We start from the raw sequence: 18,937 nt of genomic DNA on the forward strand, positions 1-18,937 counted from the left end.
AACAATACTGGTGTGAAAGACTTTAACTATCAAATATTTAATTATAGTTGATGTATTTGAACAGATTTGCTGACACACATTATGAGTTTTCTAATCCAAAAAAGTCCAAATGACATCCACAATAAAACATTTTTAAAAAAAAAAGGGGGAATAAATCTGTGGTGAATGGTCATAATGGTCGCTGTATCCCTGCAAAGTGTCTGTCTTTTGTTCACAGTCATGGTTAGCAGTCCAGGACGCTGCTGAGCCAGCTGTGGTCGAGTTTCTTCACCCTCCTCAGCTCTCTGGCCTGAGCTTTTGTCAGAGGTGGAGCTTCAGACGAATCTGCTGCCGCCCGGTCTCCAGCTGACGGCGCCTCCTTCGGTCTCGAAGTGCTGGACTCCATTTCCTCCTCTGAATCCTCTTCCTCTTTCTCGCTCTCCATTTCCTCCTCTGTGTGTTGTTTTTCCTCTCTGGAGGCCCCACGACAGCGCACATATGGAAAAAAAGAAAAAGAGTTTAAAGTGTGACTCGGCATATTTTCGGAGATAAACAAGAAACTCCATATTTTCCCACATGCACCATTTTTAGCATCAAGTTGCCGAGTCATGTGAGAGACTAAATTCCTGCAGTTAGTAAAGCACCAAAAACATTAAACAATCCCTTCAAATAAAACCATGTAAAAAAAAGGGAACAAATAACCACTGTGGCTGCACATATTATCCACTGTCCATACTACCACAGATATTGAGATATTAAATGAGGTAACGTGTTGACTTTCTGAAGCTTTAGAGAGAAACTGACCTGTCGTCTGTGACCGAGATGAGCAGAGACTGAACGAACATGGAGCAGAGGAAAGAGGTGGAGGGCAGGACGTGAGCCGGCGTCTGCAGGAGCTGTCGAGAAACAAATAAAAAAGTTAAAAACCTGCAAAAAAACTACCAATATAAGATCCAATAAACCAGGTTATGAGCACAAAGTGGACATAGTGCATAAAGGGTTAAAGTACTGACCTCTTTAATGGCGACGGAGCCCTGAGGGAGACGCTCTCTCCCAGCAGACAGGATGCTCAGCGAGTCTTGATTTTGCTCTTGTTGCTGTCGGTGTTTCCCCAGCAACAGGTAGAACGGCGTCATGGCAACGCTGTCATCGACCACGAGCTATACAATAAAAAATACAAATATTATAAAAATCATATAAATCAATGAAAGTAATGTAATGTATTTCTACAGTGCTTTTTTTTTTTACATCAAAAATTGCCAAGTGCTTGATGTTAAAAGCATCCAATTTATATTTAAAGAATAAAAAATAAAACATAATTTACAAAACAGAAATAATAAAAAGTACAAAACAAAAAAACATGATTTTGAAAAAGTGAGGGGAATGTAAAAGCTAATTTTTGGTAGGCTGCACGACACTTTAATTACTATTAACACTTATTACTTAAAGAGTTGCACAATTTTTAAATGTATGCTTTTGTAAAAGGTTTCAATCGTGGTAACCATAGTAACCAGATGCTATCTCTCCACCTAGAGTATTTAGTTACATAACGATGATTCCTACCTGGATTAAATAAACAAGGATGTTAAAAAGTAATCTAAAGTTACTGAGAGGAGAGAAATCTAAACTCTTCTTTACTCCGATAATAAGTGTCTCGGTTTTATCCTCATTTATAATCAAGGAAGTTTTGAAACGTCCAGCTTTTAATTGAGTCCAAACAGTCATTTAAGAACAGCTGTGCGTCGTTTAAAATGACGAATAACAAAAGGCCCATTGTAAGTTGATATATAGAGATCATAAAACAGGGTCACGCCTCACATTAATAACAGTTTTAAGAGCTTTGACGGAGGTTAAATCTTCAGCAGTGATGTTTTTATTTGATAGGAGAGACAAGAGAGGACACATGCAGATACTCCGTGTTCCCTCGGCTCGATTAAAAGAGAACAAACACTTTAAAACAAGAGCGTCATTGCAACCACACTTCCTGTTACTTTAGCCAAGTCAACTAAAATGAATCTTCTCCATCAGCTGAATACAGGCGACAGTCTAGCCTCCAGTTTTATTAATAGTAGTATGAATTATTACATGTGATGCTTGTTTCTATGTTGTGTCGTACCTGTTTGCTGGACGCCATCAGCCGCTCCTCCTCCGCCTTGCTGGTGAACGTCAAGAGGTCCTAAAACAGGAGAGAGTTTAAATCAATCAGAAGATCAACACACACACACACACACACACACACACACACACACACACACACACACACACGTGTAAGAAGACTTTAACCCTCCTGTTGTCCTCGAGTCGAGGAAGGAAAGGAGGGAGGAAGGAAGGATGGAAGGGAGGAAGAAGGAAGGAAAGGAGGGAGGGAGGAAGGAAAGGAAGGGAGGAAGACGGAAGGAAGGAAAGGAGGGAGGAAGGATGGGAGGGAGGAAGAAAGAAGGAGTGAGGAAGGAAAGGAGGGGAGGAAGGAAGGTAGGAAGGAAGGAAGGACGGACGGACAAAAGAAGGAAGGTAGGAGGGAGGGAGGAAGAAGGAAGGAAAGGAGGGAGGGAGGAAGGAAAGGAAGGGAGGAAGGATGGAAGGGAGGGAGGAAAGAAGGAAGGAGGGACACACACACACACACACACACACTGTACAAAAAGAGTAACAATGGAGCAAAGTCCCTTTTACAATCAATCAATGGATCTATCAGTTTATTTGTCCCTGAGGGGCAGCAGAGTAACACAGAGGGGTCCAAAAGTCTGAGACCACAGTGAAAATCTGTAGTGTTTTCATTCAAACCTGGATATAATTAGATAGTTTGAAGATTCAGAAACATTTAAAAGCAAGAGGAGTTATGAAATTATGTAAAATGAAGAAGTAGTATGTAAGATTTGGCACCATTTCTAGGTTTAACTCGTTTGTACTAAAGGTCAGATGGGTTTGATCTTCTCATCAGAGGCTCGTTCACGTCATTAAACCTGGTTAAAATATGACTGTGTTCAAGTTTCCAGCAGATCATTGCTTAAATTAACAAAAGCAGCAGTGTGACAGTGTGAAAACATGGCATCAGATCTGAGTTAAAGTGTCAGAAGTCAGTTTTATGTGAAGCAAAGAGGGGGCTTTTCTCAAACATCAGATCACAGCTTAGACTAAAAGCTTTTTAAAGGAAGTCTAATCAGTCAGATCAGATCATCAGAGGATCAATACATCAAAGATTATAGTTCCCCTGAAAGAAAGCTAAAAAATAAACACCACAGATTAAGAATTTGGCTAAATAAAGAACACACAAGACTCCGATCAGCAACAACTATCTGCCAGGAGAAGGATCACAAGAATCTGTCTGGAACAGAGTCAGGTCCTGCTGGGATGACGCGGGTCATCAGGTTTCACCAGCTCGACCGCATGCTTTCATTAAAGCAGAAGTTGGACAAACTGAATGCTGACATATTTTGACCAGTAGTTTCAGACTTTTGGACCACACTGAAGTTTAAGAATGGTGTCAACATAAAAGATAAAAGACTGTAGCTCCCAATGCAGGTATAGTTTAATGGGGTCTCAATACTCTTAATATCCCATTAAACTATACCTGCATTGGGAGATTACCCCATTACACTCTACCTGCATTGGGAGATTACCCCATTACACTCTACCTGCATTGGGAGATTACCCCATTACACTCTACCTGCATTGGGAGATTACCCCATTACACTCTACCTGCATTGGGAGATTACCCCATTACACTCTACCTGCATTGGGAGATTACCCCATTACACTCTACCTGCATTGGGAGATTACCCCATTAAACTCTACCTGCATTGGGAGATTACCCCATTAAACTATACCTGCATTGGGAGATTACATATACTCTTGATATCCCCTTAAACTCTACCTGCATTGGGAGATTACCCCATTAAACTATACCTGCATTGGGAGATTACATATACTCTTGATATCCCCTTAAACTCTACCTGCATTGGGAGCTACAGGGTGTGTTTTGTACATTTTTGCTTACAGGACTGTAAAAGCAGAGAAGCAGAAGGTAATAGAGGAGCTGTGACCCTGAACTCTGCTTTTATAACAGTATGTAAACTATGATTAAATTATAACATCACACTGTCACATCGTCATGTCACAACTCAGCAGACATAAAAACACGAGACTTAGTTTCAGTTTTTTTTTTCCTGAATTCACTTATTCCCCTTTTACTTATTTTATTTGAGTTTCAATTCTCCTTGAATTGCTTTTATCTCCGTATAAATATAACTGGTCTACTCTTGCTTTTTTACTTTTAATTTTTTGGTGTCAGTACTACTTGGGAGTACAGATGTTTCATTAAAGGAGAGTTTCACAGTTTTGATGAACTTTTAAATCCATTTTTTCCCCTGAAGGAGGGCAGTGGATGGAGGGCTGTGGATGTTCATTAGGAGAGGGACGGGTATCGTTTGATAGTCAGTATAAACAGGAGGAATGATTACTGTAAGCAAAACCTGTTTCAGTTTTCATTTGGACACCTGACAAACCCTGCTCCACCTTAAAATCTGCCTTTTCAATGAACTCGGAGAACTTTCCACCTTCAGCAGATGAATGTAAAAGAAGAAAAACAGCTTTTTAAGTGTCAAACTGTGACATTCATCATCCTGAAGAGTGACGCTCAAACATCCAACTGATTGATTGTTTTTTTTTTAGTGTAAGAAGATTTTAACCATCCTGTTGTCCTCGAGTCAAGGAAGGAAAGGAGGGAGGAAGGAAGGATGGAAGGGAGGAAGAAGGAAGGAAAGGAGGGAGGGAGGGAGGGAGGAAGGAAAGGAGGGAGGGAGGAAGGACGGACGAAGGAAGGAAGGTAGGAAGAAAGGTAGGAGGGAGGGAGGGAGGAAAGAAGGAAGGAAGGGAGGAAGACGGAAGGAAGGAAAGGAGGGGAGGGAGGAAGGATGGAAGGGAGGAAGAAGGAAGGAAGGAGCAAGGAAGGAAGGATTGAAGGGAGGAAGACAGAAGGAAAGGATGGAGGAAGGATGGAAGGGAGGAAGAAAGAAGGAGGGCGGAAAGAGGAAGGAAAGGAGGGGAGGAGGGGAGGAAGGAAGGAAGGTAGGAGGGAAGGAAGGAAGGAAGGATGGACAAAGGAAGGAAGGAAGGTAGGAGGAAAGAAGGAAGGAGAAAGGAAGGGAGGAAAGAAGGAACAGTCAAAACAGACGGGTCAATTTGACCCGGGAGGACGACACAAAGGTTAAATATCAGGACAACCCTCGTAAAAACATGTGAAGTGTAACGCCACCTTTGGACCAATCACTGTAAATCTACAACAGACCAATCTGATCTCATGTGGGCCGGATCATTAAAAAGATGGAGGGAAGGAAGGAAGGAAGGAAGGAAGGAAGGAAAGGAAGGAAATAAGAAGGGAAGGAAGGAAAGACAGGCAAAAGGAAGGAGGGAAGAAAGCTAGGAAAGACAGACAGTGAAGGACGGACAGCAGACGGAAGGAAGGAAGGGAGGAAGGATGGAAGGGAGGAAGGATGGAAGGAAAGAACGAAGGAACAAAGAAAGGAAAAAGAAAGGTAGGGAGGAAAAAAGGAAGGTAGGAAGGACAGATGGAATAAACAGTTAATCAAGGTCAGATTTGGGGTAAAAATCCCCTCTACACATTACACTACATTTTCTTTTAGCTGGACTTTACCTAATATGACCCACAATATCCAAAAATGTAAATAAAATGAACCTTTTTTTTTAATTTTTGTGCTGCTAATACACATTTTTATATATTCAAATATGCAAATTTAACCTGTGTCTATTAAAACAAATCCCAAAATCAACATTTAAACATGTTGTTGTATTCTTTATATTCTATTAAATGTTCTCCTGGATCCATAACATATTAATGTTATGTGTATTTATTGTATATAGTAATTTGAGAGTGTTTTATTGTTTACTTTATCTCCAGTTTTGGAGCTTCGAGCATGTTTAACATCCAACATAATCCCAGTATAACAAAGTCATATGTGTCTTTAAACTTGTTTACCATGTACTGAGAGATGAAGTAGAGCTGGGAGCAGTTCAACCACTGGCAGCTCTCCTCACAGCTCTCCAGCATCTCCTCCCTCGGGGCAAAGACGGCCCGAGTCACCTTCCCCGAACACACGGCCTTCTGGGAAAACAGCGGCCGAGGCTCGCTGGGCTTAAAGACAAACACTGAATATAAAATAAAAAGAAGAAGAGGAAGAAGGAGAGGAGAGAAAACACAACAAAAATTAAAAAAATGTTAATTAAATGTTGATTAATCTTGATTTTAGCTGCTAGACTTGAACAAATATAGGTGTCAAAAGCAGATTAATAACTCTAATAATGATATATAATATAATATAATAATATATAATACAGTCATTATATAGTGTTTACTTTCAAAACTAAGTTTCTATGTAAACTTCCTCTTTCACTGTGTGTGAAAACATGACTTTCAGTTCAGGCCGCAACTGCACCACAGATCAAGAGACAGATTTATAAAGAGTTATTCATAGCTTTATATGGAGTAAAGTGTTATTTAAATGTAAACAATTATATAGTAATGGGCATTTTTTAGTGTAATTTGATGTTTTCTGCACCTTTAAATGCTTTGTAGAGTATTCCCACATGTAAATATTGAATAAATGTGACTCTAAATTAAGTTTCCTGCAACTTTAAAGAGGTTTAATTCCTATTTATGAATATTAAAACTCATATTTGGGGCTTCATGAGTTTAAATCTTACAGTCTGTGCATCCGTCCTGGAAGCAGAAGGCGGCCATGTTTTCAGAGACGGGGTCGGCCAGCAGCAGGCTGACGTCCATGGAGGTGCTCCACTCCACTGCAGACAGAAAAAAAGGAGGATTGTTAGTGAAAATATAATAAAATAAAATAAAACTTGCATGCAGCTGCTGATGTGGATGAATGAATGTCTTACGGGAGCAGGTGAGGAGGTTCCAGCAGCAGAGCAGATTCTTCTCCGTAGTTCCCAGCAGATATTTGGAGCAGCTCAGTCGCCCAAAACAAAGATCTCTGATGGAGGAAAGAAAATAAAAAGTCCTCATTTGTTTTCACCATAAAGAAAATCTCATGTACGCCCCCCCCCCTCTAACCCTCCTCCACCCCCCACCTCTCCCCACCTCAAAGAACCAGCTCTTTACAGCACACATATTTCACAGGATTAGCTTTTGAGGGAGGTTTTTTCTGCTTTGGGGGTTTCAAATGGGGGCAAGCAGCGTCCGAACACCCACTATGAGCCGAAATGTCCAGAAAATGGCAGATAAATCAATACTGTTACAACCTTTCTCAGTGTGGTTGGCTCACCATTTGTCTAATTTGTGCCTTTAATTTGTAGTTTGGTTATTTAAAGAAACACAACACGCATTTTCAATAACATTGATAAAGATATTTACTGATAATGTCCAAATTTAACTTGTATAATCACTTCTGCTTTCTTTTGTTTCAGGGCTGAAATCTGGCCTTTAGTCTGTTTTATTTAGGTTTCATTCAAGATCATGTACAGAATCATATTCATCATATCTGCTGTTTCATACACAAGGTAACAGGAGACTATAATGACAAAGAGAAATATAAAATAAAAGTAGAATAAAGCAAAATTAAATAGAAGCAATAGAATTATATCAGTATACTCATAGCAGGGCTCCTCACCTTTTAGTGAATATATGTTTTTGAAGACTCAGGGATTATTATTTAAAGAAAAACAACACGAAGATATTTATTGAAAAATGTCCAAATTTAACCGTGTTTTATAAGTTTCTCAGTAATAAACTCGATGAACTTGGATCATCACTTCTGCTTTCTTTAGTTTCAGAGCTGAAATCTGGCCATTCGTCTGTTTTGATGGTTTATTTAGAGCATATTTCCTTTTTTTTTAATAGATATAACCTCTTAATTTTGTTCTCAGCGTGCACCAGAATGATGCATTTGACTTCAAAATGGTATAAAATTGTCTTTTTTAGAGGGTCAGATTGGGGTCAAACCAGCACAGTCTCTCTGTTTCCGACTTTAAACTGCTGCCTGTGAGCAAAATGTATAATTCATTAACGACTTCTCTTGATTAAAATGACTCCAGGCAGGTAAATGTGATAGTTTCTCAGCGCTCAGCGGGTGAAACGAGCATTTTAAAAGAGTCTGACGTTGGTTGAGGCTCTACACATCCATAGGTGGGAGTTATGTAAGGGGCAGCGGGCAGCTGTCAAAACACCAGGCCATTAACGTCTGTCCAGTTTTCTCCTCCTTTAAAAACTTTGAAGTCACATATTCCCTCCCCCTCCCCTTCGCCAGCTCACAAATTACAGAGGAAATGTGTCTGCTGGTTTTAAAAAAAGAGGTTTTCGGAGTGAGATTGAATTAAGGCGGCAACCTGGAGGTCACAGAAATTAGTTAGGACAAGCAACTGTGATGGAAAAAGAAGAAGTTAGGGTTAAATCTTTAAGCTACTTCTTTTATTTTACTTATATATTATAAACACTTAAATAAGTCTTCTTTTGGTTTGGTTGTTTTTTTCTACTATTTAAAGTACTTCCTGTTATTTTACCATGAATAAAGAGTGCTATATAAATAAAGTCTGATTGATTTATTGATATTTTCCTGTTTAAAGTCTAAATTATTAGAAAATAGTAGAAACAAAATGCCTATAACGATCATCCAAATCCCAAAATAACATAATTAAATGTCTTGTTTTGTCCAACCAACAGTCTAAAAAAAACCTTAAAGACATTCAGTTTGCTAACACAGATGAAACAAAAATAATAAAATAAATAAAGTTTTAATGATTAATTAATAAAAGAAACATGATTGTGGTGTTTTTACTGCGTTCAAATGTATAAAGGCTACGTAAGTGTTGCACTAAATTTTCAAAAGATGATGATATGATTTTTTTTCTCTCTCTTGCTAAAACGCTGACTCAGCTATTTGGAGCTTATTTCAGTAAAAAAAAAAGAAAAAAAAAGTGGTACAGAAACTAGCAACTAGCGTGGCGTCCCCAGTGACCTCGGAGGGGCCTCCGCAGCAAGACCAGGACATCTGCCAACATTTCTGAGACTCTTTTCTGAGCAACGTTGCGAAACTGCAGCCTGACAGGCAACACTTCTTCTTCTTCTACAGTTACATCCTCTGAGAAACAAACACTGCTGGACGGTTGCCAGTGGAGACGGGGACGGAGACGGAGGTCACTTAAACTGTTAAGAGAGAGTCTCGACAGGCAAACAAACTCAAACACAGATTCACTTCACGGACTTCTGCTACCGGTCTGAATGCTTATCAGGGACGAACTGACTAATAAATATTTAACATTGCAGACGCTCGATATCAGATATTAAAAGATGTGAAGGTATAAAATTAGCAATGGCTCATTTTTTTGTTTCCTTTTAAATTTCATCTTGTCGTCTTTTTCTAATGCAGTCTTTACGATATTTGAGCTCTCTCATTTTTAATGCGTTATAAGTCACAATTAATGAATTCATCGTCTTCCTCATGGTTCAAATAGTCACCGTCCTGTTTTAAAAGACACTAAATGAGATATTTGCTATTAAACACTAAACCCTAACATACTGTTCAGGGTTAAATTTGACAATTTTTTACATTTCAAAGCAGTAAAAACACCATATACACATTTATTTTAACCAGATTTTTCCCTAATGAGATCCACAGTATTCAAAAATTAACATATTTCCAGTTTTCCCTCCTTAGTCTTATTATTACTCACAGATTAACATGTCAGCTCCCAGATTACACAGAAAACTGCTCATTTCAAGAGGTTTTCTGAGTATGATTCAGCTTTTTTTTTACCCTTACAGAAATAAAAAGCATCATCTTTTACATTTTTGTGGAGCTAATACACATTTCTATATAAGCAAAATGTACAAATTTGACCTTTGTGTTATTAAACATATTCAAAAAAATCAGCCTTCAAACATGATGTACTCATATTATATAAAATGTTCTCTTGGATCCCCCCGCCCATAAGATTAATAAATACATTTATTAATGACTGATGAGGAATTTATGAATGTGATTTGTTGTAGAGCAGGGGTGTCAAACATGCGGCCAGTGGGCCAGAACCGGCCCGCTGAGGGGTCCGGACCGGCCCACTTTCCTTCCTGTCTTTTTATTCCCTCCCTTCCTCCCTTTATTTATTTTTTCCTTCTTTCCTTCCTTCGTTCCTTCCATCTTTACTTCCTGTCTTCTTTTCCTTCCTTCCTTCCTTCCTTCCTTCCTCCCACCCTTTCTTCCTTCCTTCCATCTGTCCTTCCTTCCTCCATGTCTTTCTTTTTTCCTTCTCTTCTTTCCTTCCATCTTTTTAATGATCCAGCCCACATGAGATAAAATTTGACTGTATGTGGCCCTTGAATGAAAATGAGTTTGACCCCTCTGTTGTAGAGTCAGCATATTAACAGCATGTAAAGGGTTAAAGCTCTTTTGTTTGATGATGTTGTCTTATAGTGTATTAAATGGTCTGTTGATATCAAAATGTGCCAAGAAAGAAAAGTTAAAACTAAGATTTAAGGTGTGGTGACTCAGCAGTTTTCTCCTCCGTCTTTTATCGGCCTGCACGGAGACTGAAGGTGGAAATGATCCATTTAAACTAAATCTACGACCTCTGACTATCTCAAAAAACACTCGACACTGTGAGCTTTAAAGGAATAGTTTCACATTTTGGGGATTACATTAATTCGCCCTTTTGCTCGGAGGTGAATGAAAACATTAATACCACTCCAAAGTCTGTAATTATGTTAAATATGAAGCTACAGCCAGCAGTTAGTTAGCTTAGCTTAGCACAAAACATAACAGAATCGGCCTTTCAACACCTCTAAAGCTCATAAATTAACACGTTATAGCTCGTCAGTTAAACTCGTACAAAGGGCCCATTTGTTGACCGTGACCAGCAACTTCCTGCAGTCTCCTCTGGTTGCCTGGCAACGGCTCAGGGTCAGGAAACAGCCTGGCACACAACCTCACCGACCCCTACCTTTACTAAAACCACAACTTTTTACACTTTGGTTTTTAACATGTTAATTAAAGAGTTTTAAAAAATGCTGGAAGGAAAATGTTTCAACCTTCAGACTAGAGGTTTCCGGTCTTTATGCTGAGCTTCATACGTAGCGTACGGATATGAGAGTGGGATTAATCTCATCATCTAACTCTCAGCAAGAAAAGTGAATAAACTTATGTCCCAAAATGTTAAATTATAAGTTTGAAAAAGGTATTTGTCAAGAAATTACATGAAATGAATGAATGAATATTCTTCTTATTAGAGGCGTTTGAGAGAGTTTAAGTTTATTTATGATGTCTGCATTTTAATACAGATGTTAAAATAATAGTTTGACATCTTGTTTATAGTCCTGGACTCAGACCTGAGCTTCAACAGCTTCATTAAGACAATCACAAAGTCAGCCTACTATCACCTGAAGAGTATATTAAGAAGTAAAAGACTTGTGTCTCAGCAGGATTTGGAAAAACTTGTCCATGCATATTTATCTTCTGCAGACTCGACTACTGTATAAAAGTCTTTAAAGGCCTCCATAAAAAGTTCTCACTAAGACCAAGAAAGTGGATTTTATCACTCCAGCTCTCAGATCTTTACACCATATATAAAACAGACTTTCAATTAAGGCTGCTCAATTAATCGAAATTTGATCGTGATTACGATTTAGGGGCCAAACGATCTCAAAACTACTAAAATCAAGGGGAAACGATTTTTAATAATAATAATAATAATGAGATAGCGCTCAATAACAAAGGTTTTATTTTGAAAAGCTTAGACAGGAAGCAACAGCAGCTCCCTTAGTTTGACAGAAGCTGAAGCACACAGTGAAATGTTTTAACTGTAAATAAAAGTGCAGGACAAAGCTGACTAATTATTAAAAACCAGGAAGTGATGTGTGAACTATCGTCATGGTAACCTGCCCTGAGAAAATTAATTAAGCCGAATGGACAAGAAATGTCCAATAAACGTCCAATAAACGCAGCATGTTTCTAAAGTTTAAAAAATCGTTTTAACCCTCCTGTTGTCCTCAGGTCAAGGAAGGACAGGAGGAAGGAAGGAAGGAAGGAAGGAAAGAAAGGAGCAAGGAGGAAAAGAGGAAGGAAGGCAGGAAGGCAGGAAGGGAGTAAGGAAGGAAGGAAGAAAAGGAGTAAGGAGGGAGGAAGGGAGGAAGGGAGGAAGAAAGGAAGGAAAGGAGTAAGGAGGAAAAGAGGAAGGAAGGAAGGAGAGAGGGAGGAAAGGAGGAAGGAAGGGAAAGAAATAGTAAGGAGGTAGGGAGGTAGGAAAAGAGGAAGGAAGGAAGGAAGGAAAGGAGGAAGGATGGAAGGAAATGAGGAAATGAGGAAAGAAAGAGGGAAGGAGGGGAGGAACGAAGGAAAAATTAAAGAAAGAGGGAGGAAGGAAGGAAAGGAGGAACAGTCAAAATGAGATGGGGTCAATTTGACCCGGGAGGACGACAGGAGGGTTAATAATCGTGATTATGATTTTTTCCCATAATCGAGCAGCTCTACTTTCAAATACCGCTCCAGGTTTATAAAACACTGAATGGTTTAGAGGTAGAACACGTTTCAGATCTGCTACGAACACTCTCTGGGACCATCTGGGACGGATCTGCTTTCTGTCTCCCAGAGTCTAAACTAAATAAGGAGAAGCAGCGTTCAGGTTTTTTTTTTATTCTCCACATATCTAAAACAAACTTCCAGAGGCTGCAGGTCCGCTACGACTCTCAGTTTGTTTTAAATAACGGCTGGAGAAGATGTTAGGGGTTAATATCTCACATCTCACACAATGCACTGTAACTTTTTATTCTCCTGTTTTTAAAATCTGTCTTTTTTTTTCGGTTTCTTTTTTAATTGTGTTTAAATGTCCTTTATTTTGCCATGTGTTGCATTTATATATATTATGATTTATTTAAAGCACTTAAATTGTCTTAATGTTAAAATGTGCCATACAAATACATTAGCCATGCCTTATTGACCCAACTTATCTTTTTATTCTCCTGTTTTTATCTTCTTTAGCTTCATTTAAGCTCCAGTTTAACACTTTTAATTGTGTTTAAATGTCTTTTATTTTGCCATGTGTTGCTTTTCCATCCTGTCTTGATGCATTTTTAAAGTTTATGTTTTATGTTAAGCACTTTAAATTGCCTTAAAGTTAAAATGTCCTTTATAAATACATTAGCCATGCCTTGTTTTCCACCAAACTTGACACAACTTGTCTTTTTAGTCTCCTGTTTTTATCTTCTTTAGCTTCATTTACGCTCCAATTTAACACTTTTATTTTGCCATGTGATGCTTTTCTATCATGTCCTCATGCATTCCTATGTTTTATGTTTTATTTAAAGCACTTTAAATTGCCTTAAAGTTAAAATGTGCCATACAAATACATTAATTTGTTGAGTTAACACACTTTTCCATCAAACTTGACCCAACTTGTCTGTTTAATCTCAACACAAACAGCTGTTCAGGAAGGGAAAGACCATGACCAAGCATTTCATTACTTAACCATGCTGCAAACATATTAAACTCAGCACTACAAGGAGTATTGATGTTCCACACACACACACACACACACACACACACACACACACACACACACACACACACACACACACACACACACACACACACACACACACACACACACACACACACACACACACACGTTGGATATGTTGGGTGTTTTGTGTCTGGCTCTGACCTGATCGCTCCCGGCGGCTGGGAAAGCGTTGTCAGGAGCTCCCAGGAGGCCGGGCTCCACACAGTCACCACCTCCTGAAAGCTGACGGCCAGCAGAGAGCCATCGGCCGAGAAACAGCAGCATTCAGGCGCCAGGCTGTGATAGGCTCCGACAAAATCACACGACCAGGACGGACCTTCATCTGTCGGGCCGGTCGAGAGGAGAGAGAGAGAGAAAGAGAGAGAGAAAGAGAGAGAGAGAAAGAGAGAGAGACATGAAGAGTTCTGGGTTAAATAATGATTATACTTTTAATTTGTGCTGCAGTTTTTGGTTAAACAACATTAAAAAAATAGTAATAAGAGTTCAAATGAAAACAACATCCTCAATATAAAGGTTTTTAGGGTCTTTTTAAGAAGAAATTGGGGTCTGTGCTGCTTTCAGATGGTTAGAAAGGCCGTTCAATAAGCGTAGTGCAGCAGAGCAGAAGACTCGATCTCCCGCGGTGCAGAGCTTAGTGCTGGGGGCCGCAATGAGGTGGAGGTTAGTGCTGGGGGTGGAGGTTAGTGCTGGGGGTGGAGGTTAGTGCTGGGGGTGGAGGTTAGTACTGGGGGGCGCAATGAGATGGAGGTTAGCACTGGGGGCGCAATGAGGTGGAGGTTAGTACTGGGGGCCGCGATGAGGTGGAGCTTAGTACTGGGGGCCGCGATGAGGTGGAGCTTAGTACTGGGGGTCGCAATGAGGTGGAGGTTAGTACTGGGGGCCGCTATGAGGTGGAGGTTAGTACTGGGGGCCAGGAGGAGCAAGCTGTTGGCAGATCTGAGGTTCTGGGTGGAGGAAGGGAGGTGAATGTCCCCTGATGGGTTTGTAAGTGAGTAGCAGGACTTTGTAAGACAGTCCTGAAGGAGACAGGGGAGCCGGTGCAATGGAAGGATAAGTTTCTCTGCATCTGACAGGAGGAAAGGGTGGGGGGGGGGTATCCTGGCTGTCAAAAGTGAGATGAGGTATTGGGAGGATGACTGGATCTAAATATAGAGTGTCAATAAGGAGAGATTCAGTTCTGCTGCTTTTTAACTGGAGGATATTTGTGCTCATCTCTATCTCCATAGAAACAGGTGCTAGAGCTTGGGGTAGTTTTGGTCTACAGCTGAGGATCATTAGCATAGAGATGATTAGACACCAAATATCCGCTGATGACATATCCGAGAGGGAGCATGTAGAGGGGTAAATGGGAAGGGGCCGAGAACAGATCCATGTGGAACACCATAGATGACAGAAAGCACCGATCTAGACCTGCAACCTCCCAGTGAGACAAACTCAATCCTACTGGAAAGGTGGAATTGATGCCTCTTCAGTGCAGAGTCCTGACTTAATAGTGGTGCTCTAAGAAGATTGCATGATCCATAACGACAAATGCAGCACTCAGATGATGGAGAATCAGAAAATAAGGAGAAACAGGGATCTGGTATCAGCTGCCATTAACAGCTTTCACGAAAAACCTGACTGACACTTTCAAACCACCTTCTCCAAAACCACAGACAGGAAATGGAGGTTGGAGGTAGATCTGTAGCCGATAAGAACATCTGGGTCCAGAGTGAGCTTCATGAGGAGGAAGTAGATGACTGAGACTTCAGAAATACCGCCGAATTTAGCTCCAAGTTCAAGAGGCTTCCTTCGATTCACACCGATATGCTGTTGATATCACTTTTGGGGCTTTTACACCTTTATTAGTCAGTTGGTGGCAGAGAGGCCGACAGGAAACAAGTAGAGAGAGAGCAAGAGGTATGACATGCAGCAAAGGTCCCTTGCTGGACTCGAACCAGGGACATTGCGGGTGAATGGTTATAACCAATCGGCTACGAGGTCTCTCAAACTATACACCCAAGATTTCGCACATTTTTAAAGATTTTTTTGGATTAAAGCATTTTCTGTATTGTTTAATCATCTGAGAATAGTGTCAAATGTTGATCACTGTTTCCTAAAAGCTCAAGGTGACGTCCTTAAATGTCTCGTGTCTCGATATTCAGTTTACAATCAGCTGACGGAAAAAAAGAAGAAAATATTCACATGTACGAAGCAATTTTTTTTTCCTCGAAAAATAAAAAAAATGGCACAAAAGGTCGAACCAACAAACCAGAATAGCTGCAAATTCATTTTCTGGAGGTTTATAGAAATGAAATGTGGAACTGTTCCTCATGTGTCATCATGTGTTATGTAAAGCAGAAATGCAAACACTCATGTTCACAGATAAAACTGGTCTGTCATGTTTAACGTATGTGCTGCGTCAGCTCGCAGATGGCTTCCTGCCTACTTTAAAAAAAAAAAAAAAAGGAGATTATGAGGAAATGTATGTTTTCAGTAAGCGTTAAATAGAGTAAACTCACCTTTTTTAAAAACATGACTATGCAAATCCTGTTAAAACTGACATTGCATGTTTATATAACATCTTAGCGTCTTTATGTAGGTTATAGTTTCCTGCTCAAACTATTCCTCGTGATGTTTTTTCACTGAGAGAGAAAACTGGCTGATTCATTTGTGTAATTTAAATGTAGATAGACAGATAGAGGGTTAGAGAGAGATAGATAGATAGATAGATGTGTGTTTAAGTTATTTTGGACTAAGTGGGTCAAATATGTGAAGCTCTTGCAGCCAGAATTTGTGGAGGTGTCAAGCGAATGATCATATAATACTCTCCTCTCCTCTTCCTGCCCCTTTATTTCTATATAGATATGTATGTTAAACCCCTTTTCTTCTTTTCTAACCTCTTTCTGTCTTGTCATACTTTTTATTGCTCTTATATGCACATTTAATCTCTCCCAAATTCTACAGAGTTCATAAATCTTGGAAATGTATAGACAAGTAGAAGAGATGATACTGCCTCTGTTTGCTGTATGCCTGTATTGCAATCTGCAGTCCAAAAATAAAAGATAACACAGACACATACCAGAAACAAGCCTCAACAACACATTTAAACACACATAGTTAAAGCGACACCTGACAAGAACAACACTAAACATGACGGAGTACAGTATCTATTTCAGTTTGTTCAGGGTGATGAATGCAGAAGGGTTAAATGGCTTTTTCGAAGATGTTTTTCCAGGTCAGTGGGACAGTGTAGCATCGACCTGACAGCAGTAACTGGGAGGACTGGTGGAGCTGGAGGGGAATAAAGGGCGTCCTGCTTTAATGAGAGTATTTGATTGGGTGCACAGGTCAGATTGGGGAGTTTAGGGGTGAACCAATTACTTTGCAGGCTCTGATTAGTTTGTTTTATGTTTGGCAGTGAGGGCTTTGCACCAAGATGAAATGTTAAAGGTGATTCAATTAGTTTCCTGTAAACTGGAGTCTTGAGCTTCCTCGGCTGGTGGACTGGGAAAAAGGAAGAGGAGGTGTGTATCTTCACTGCAAAGGTATTTAAATGATTGTACTCGTTACACCAGCTGGACTTCAGTACTGAGAGGTTGGAAAAGAGGTGGATGTCGTGGGTCGGATTTCTCTCTCTGCTCTCACAGCATAGTGCGAGGAGTGCAAGGGAGGGTTCCCAAAATGTCTGGACCATGTTGTTTACTGCAACACCGGGTCATCTGCATAATTTAACCCTTACATACTGTTCATATTCTATACCCTCGCAGTCTGTCCCCTCCTAAAAAGTGTCTATATCAAATTTTGAACCTCATATCTGTTTAGAAAGGATCAATATCCACTCTCACTGATCAATAAATGTGATTAAACCTTGATTCATGTTTCAGAGAGCAGAGAGAGTGTATTTTTTAGGTTTTACACCATCAAACATCTCCTATCACACAATATCATGTCCTATTTTACCTCAGACATGAAAATATAACATAGCAATAATGATTGAAATGTCTCTTTTTGGTAGTTTCGTAGTTGGTAGAGTCTCTTTAGTCACTTAATCTCATAGTTACTATGGTAACGAGTTGGTTTTAGTCATTTTTTCATCTCTTTTGGGTAGCAATTAGGTTTCTTTAGTCAATTTATGTCTCTTTTAGTCATTTTTAGGTCTCTTTTTGGAAGTTTTCAGGTTTTTTCAGTCAGTTTGTGTCTCTTTTTTAGCCATTTTTAAGTCTCTTTTTTGTATTTTTTAGGTTTCTTTAGTAAATTATTGAAAGTGAAAATGAGCAGAACTTTATGGAAGTGTGGAGTTTATTGTGTAACCATTAGAGCCATCAGTCTTCACTACTACATCATTAAAATAAATCCTCATTACTACTATCTTATTAAAACTATTAACTATTCATTTAACTCAAAGACATGTCAATACCGTTCAAATTTGACTTGGAACAGCCTCACAAATTTGTAGCACCTATTTAAAGTTGGGTCTCTAAAAAAACGACATTTGGGATGTTTTTTACAGCTTTTTAAATGTCAAAACGGATCAAATTTGACCCAAACATTATTTAAGGGTTAAAAGTGTTGCTCCTTCACTACTGCAGGAGATGATAGAAGAGAAAGAAGCGATATGTTGGATTTAAAAACCATCTACAAGCACCTGTTGATGCCTGTCCTGTAATAAAAGCTGAGCAGGGAGTGTTTGTGTTTACAGTATTAAAGGCAGACGAGTCCGTGTATAAAATAGTCTGCAAATAAAATCCTAGCGTGGGTGTGTACTGAGCCCACATGTTTGGCCACAGCAGTGTCAAAGCAGCTGCAGTCACAGTTGACCTACTCAAATCTCAAGACTACACACACACACACACACACACACACACACACACACACACACACACACACACACACACACACACACACACACACACACACACACACACACACACACACACACACACACACACACAGTGATGCATGTCTAAGATGAGGATTAATTGGTACAAATGATGTCTGAGCAATAAAAACCAATGAGATAACGATGACTTTGAGCCAAAGCCTAAATCAACAGAGTCAAATCTGATTAAATAAGGTCAGTAAATGTTGTTGCTTAACTTCACCTCCACCTGTCGGTCGTCTGGGCCGGCGAGAGAAAAAAAAAAAAAAAAAAACCAGAGCGAGAGAGCGAGCGCTTACTTACCGTCTGTGTGGGCCGGAGCTGCCAGCTGCCAGGCTTTGAAGTGCCCGTCCTTGCTGGTGGAGACCAGCATGGTGGTCTGGTTGTCGGCGGCGCGGCAGAAGCACATGGCTGTAATCCGGCTCTCGTGGGGGGCCGAGATGGTCGTGTTCAGCACAAAACTGCAGGTGATAGGGAACGCATGTTACAGTGTTACAGGGTCGTGGTTGGAAAAAAGTGGACAAGGGGGAAGAAATGACTATAGAACATTTATTCCTATTA

The 18,937-nt window shown here is 39.8% G+C and overlaps 1 protein-coding gene across 1 annotated transcript in view; it reads right to left on the reverse strand.

The window, feature by feature from the left end:
- Positions 1-85: 85 nt before the first annotated feature.
- Positions 86-18,937, reverse strand: part of wdr75 (WD repeat domain 75) — a 29,873-nt gene continuing 11,021 nt past the window's right edge. The window contains exons 13-21 of the mRNA XM_053328478.1: positions 18,680-18,837; positions 13,657-13,837; positions 6,889-6,983; positions 6,697-6,792; positions 5,972-6,141; positions 2,096-2,155; positions 993-1,139; positions 784-875; positions 86-452 (exon numbers count right to left, since the gene is read on the reverse strand). Of these exons, the coding sequence (XP_053184453.1) occupies positions 224-452; positions 784-875; positions 993-1,139; positions 2,096-2,155; positions 5,972-6,141; positions 6,697-6,792; positions 6,889-6,983; positions 13,657-13,837; positions 18,680-18,837 (1,228 nt within the window). The 3' untranslated portion in view covers positions 86-223. The remainder of the gene's footprint in view (positions 453-783; positions 876-992; positions 1,140-2,095; positions 2,156-5,971; positions 6,142-6,696; positions 6,793-6,888; positions 6,984-13,656; positions 13,838-18,679; positions 18,838-18,937) is intronic.

This window comes from Scomber japonicus, chromosome 11, assembly GCF_027409825.1.
Source record: "Scomber japonicus isolate fScoJap1 chromosome 11, fScoJap1.pri, whole genome shotgun sequence".
NCBI lineage: Eukaryota > Metazoa > Chordata > Actinopteri > Scombriformes > Scombridae > Scomber > Scomber japonicus.